The sequence below is a fragment of the Gavialis gangeticus genome, unplaced genomic scaffold (genome assembly GCF_001723915.1).
Source record: "Gavialis gangeticus isolate Ggan-Ray unplaced genomic scaffold, GavGan_comp1, whole genome shotgun sequence".
In the NCBI taxonomy this organism is placed as follows: Eukaryota; Metazoa; Chordata; order Crocodylia; family Gavialidae; genus Gavialis; species Gavialis gangeticus.
The window spans coordinates 11,529,253-11,532,487 of NW_017729009.1; the positions used below are offsets into that span (position 1 = coordinate 11,529,253).

Sequence of the window (3,235 nt, forward strand, 5' to 3'; positions counted from 1 at the left end):
GAAAACAGTAAAACAAGAAAACAACCCCCCAGCGAAAGAAAAAAAATTCAGAAGAAATCCACACCACCCACTGCTGCTCCCTTGCCTCTGGCCAGGGACAGTGTCATGTGTTCCCCCCCCCCCCCCCAAGAGGATCTTAACACCTCTCCCTCCTTCCCCCTGTCCAGCTCCAGGCCCCTGCTAAAAACAGAGCAGCCACGGTGCGAGGAGCATGAGGAGGAGCGGATCAACATCTACTGTGTGACGTGCCGGGTTCCCACCTGCTCCCTGTGCAAGGTCTTTGGGGAGCACAAGGACTGCGAGGTTGCACCCCTGTCCGACATCTACATGCAGCAGAAGGTCGGTCCCTCCCTGGGATGAGCCATGGGGGCACCCAGCTTGGTTGGGGGAAGTAAGGATTGCATTCCTATGGAGCTGCCCGCTAGCCCCTGGTGAGGCTCTCAGCACTGCTGGCAGGCTGGTATGAGCATGCCAGTGCAGCAACAACTCTTCCAGCTCTTCTCTCCAGGATCAGGTGCAGAGCTTGGCATTGCCATTTAGCCTGCTGTGTGGGACTGCCCAGGACCTGGGGCAGGAGCAAGCAGAGACTGGCATGGGCATGTGATGCCATGTCAGTACTTTTCTCCAAAGGTGCTCACTGCGCATTAGGTTTCCTAGCATCCCTGTCAGGCTGGGGGGCCTTCCCTTAGACAGTAGAGCTGAGGCCGGGAGAGGTTATGGTTATGGTCAAGGCTAAGTTGAGGTCAAGCAAGAGGTCCCCAGCTGGGATTAGTCAGGGTCTCCTGCGGCCTGCCCCTGGGTAGAAATTCAGAGCCTGACCCTACACATGGGGAGGGGGGATCCATGAACAGAGCATGTGGCAGCTAGATGGGCAGGGCTGGGGATTGTTTGGCTGGTGGTTGTAGGGGCTGAATGAGGAGGATGTCCATGCCAGCGATGAGGATGTAGAAGCGGCCCCCCTGCAGAAGTGCTCAGGCTACTTGCACAGACAGTGATGGCACTGTCCACTTTTGCCCATGAATGCTGGAGTTCAACTTCTGCAGAGGATGCCAGTGCTGGGGAGCGGGGCTCAGAAAGGTCCCAGTTGGCAGCAGAGATGTGAGTGAGGAAGTCACAGCGGCAGGGATGGCAGGCTCTGGAGAGCAGGGACAATCTCTACCCCCTTGGGATCAAAGCAGGGGATGCTCTTGATGCTTAACTCTCACCACCCTCGCCCACAGACTGAGCTGACGGATGGGATCGGAGCCCTTGTTGCCGCCAACGATGGGATCCAAGCCTTCATCGGTCGCTTGCAAGGCACCTGCAAGAACATAGAGGTGAAGGTCCTTCCCGTACTGCTGGGCTTGGTCTAAGCCTGGCCCTTACAATAGCTGGGAGCCCGGAGAGAAGCAGCGGCTCAGTTCCAGAGTGACCAGAGGCTCCTGTTATTTATTCTTAATCCCCCACCCCCAGTTTCTCAGTATGGAAGGCAAAATGAGACGTCATTTGGGGCAGCTTGAGGCAACTAGGAACAGTCAAGCTTGCTGGACTGGGCTGCAACTCTGTTCTGAGGCAGCTCCATGTTCACCTACGCCCCCCAATGCCTCCTGGGAGTTGCAGTTTGCCTCCATCATGGTCTTGGTCTTTGCCATGGAGCACCTGGGTCTCTCTTGGCCACAGCTCCAGCGTGATGGGGGAGTCACCGGAGTGTGGTGCATGGAGACAAGCTGCAGGCAGGATGCGGCTGATATTCGGGAGCACTTTGTTCTGTGATGTGCATGGCATTCCAGCATCGATCCAGTCTGGGTAACAGGGTGGGAATTTCCTGTGCCATGGAAATGCATTTTCGCTTGGGCTCTGCCTGGAATCCTAGAGAAGTTGGGTGGAAGGGACCTCCAGAGACCATCCAGTCCAGCTCCCTGCCTGAGGCAGAATCAGTCCTGTCCAAAGCATCCTGTGTAAATCCATTGTCCAGCTTCTTAGTAAAACCACATGGTCAACCCTGATGTAACACAAGATATCACCCCCGAGCTTAGCACAGGTAAAGCAGGGAGACCTACATCCTGCTGCTCTAAAGGTGGTTAATATATGTTCAAGAGGTCCCAGGTAGAGGTTGTGCCTCTAGCTGCAGAGGAAGGCAACCCTCCCCCCAGTCGGTATCAATAGGACCATGGGGTAAAATTCCTTCCTGACCCCAAATATAGCATCAGTCTGACCCTGAGCAGAGGGCCAAGACCCTCTAGCCAGGAACCTCTAGGTTTATGTCCCAGTCCTGGGCTGCAGCCAAAACCCAATGCCTCTGAGGAGGCTTAAAAACACCCTGACACACATAGCAGCAGGAGTCCCTCCTGGCCCTGTGTGGCAACCAGCAAAACTCAAGCCTGGGAAATTCCCATAGAAGAACACAGGCTTTGCTACACCGAGATCATCACTGACCAATGCTTGTCCAGTCTCTTCTTGGACACCTCCAGTGATGGAGAGTTCACACCTTCCCTAGGCAGTCCAGGGATCTTTGCTCTAAATACTAAATCCTGCATCCTCCAAAATGCAGCTCCAAAATGTGTTTCATAGTTTGTAGGGTTGGAAGGGACCTGAGCAGATCATCGAGTCCGACCCCCTGCCATGGCAGGAAAGAGCACTGGGGTCAAACGACCCCAGCAAGGTGTACATCTACCCTCCTCTTAAAGCCCCCCAGGGTAGGAGCCAGCACCACTTATCTCGGATGTTGGTTCCAGATCCTAGCCGCCCTGACCATGAAGTCGCACCTCCTGATGTCTAGCCTGAATCTACCCTCTGCCAGCTTGTGACCATTATTTCTAGTCACTCCTGGTCATGCTTGGGGGAACAGGGACTCCCCCAGTGCCTGCTCGTCCCCTCTGACTAGTTTGTAGATGGCCACTAGATCCCCCTCAGCCTTCTCTTGTGGAGGCTGAACAGGTTCAGGTCCCGTAGCCTCTCCTTGTAGGGCCTGCCTTGCTGCCCCCTGATCATGTGAGTGGCCTCCTCTGGACCCTCTCCATGCTGTCCACATCCCTCTTGAAGTGCAGCGCCCAGAACTGGACGCAGTACTCCAGCTGCGGCCTGACCAGTGCCACATAGAGGGGGAGGATCACCTCCTTGGACCTGCTCGAGATGCATCTGTGTATGCATGACAAGGTGCGGTTGGCCTTCCTGACTGCGTCCCCACGCTGCTTGGAGTCATCAGTGATGACTCCAAGATCCTTTTCTGCCTCTGCCCTGATGAGAAGGGAGCTCC

The 3,235-nt window shown here is 55.5% G+C and overlaps 1 protein-coding gene across 2 annotated transcripts in view; it reads left to right on the forward strand.

Annotated features, from left to right (window-relative positions):
* Window positions 1–3,235, forward strand: part of LOC109292566 (tripartite motif-containing protein 54-like) — a 22,621-nt gene that overhangs the window by 7,882 nt on the left and 11,504 nt on the right. For both annotated transcript variants that reach the window (XM_019510067.1, XM_019510066.1), the window contains exons 3-4: window positions 168–339; window positions 1,221–1,316. In XM_019510067.1, the coding sequence (XP_019365612.1) occupies window positions 168–339; window positions 1,221–1,316 (268 nt within the window). The remainder of the gene's footprint in view (window positions 1–167; window positions 340–1,220; window positions 1,317–3,235) is intronic.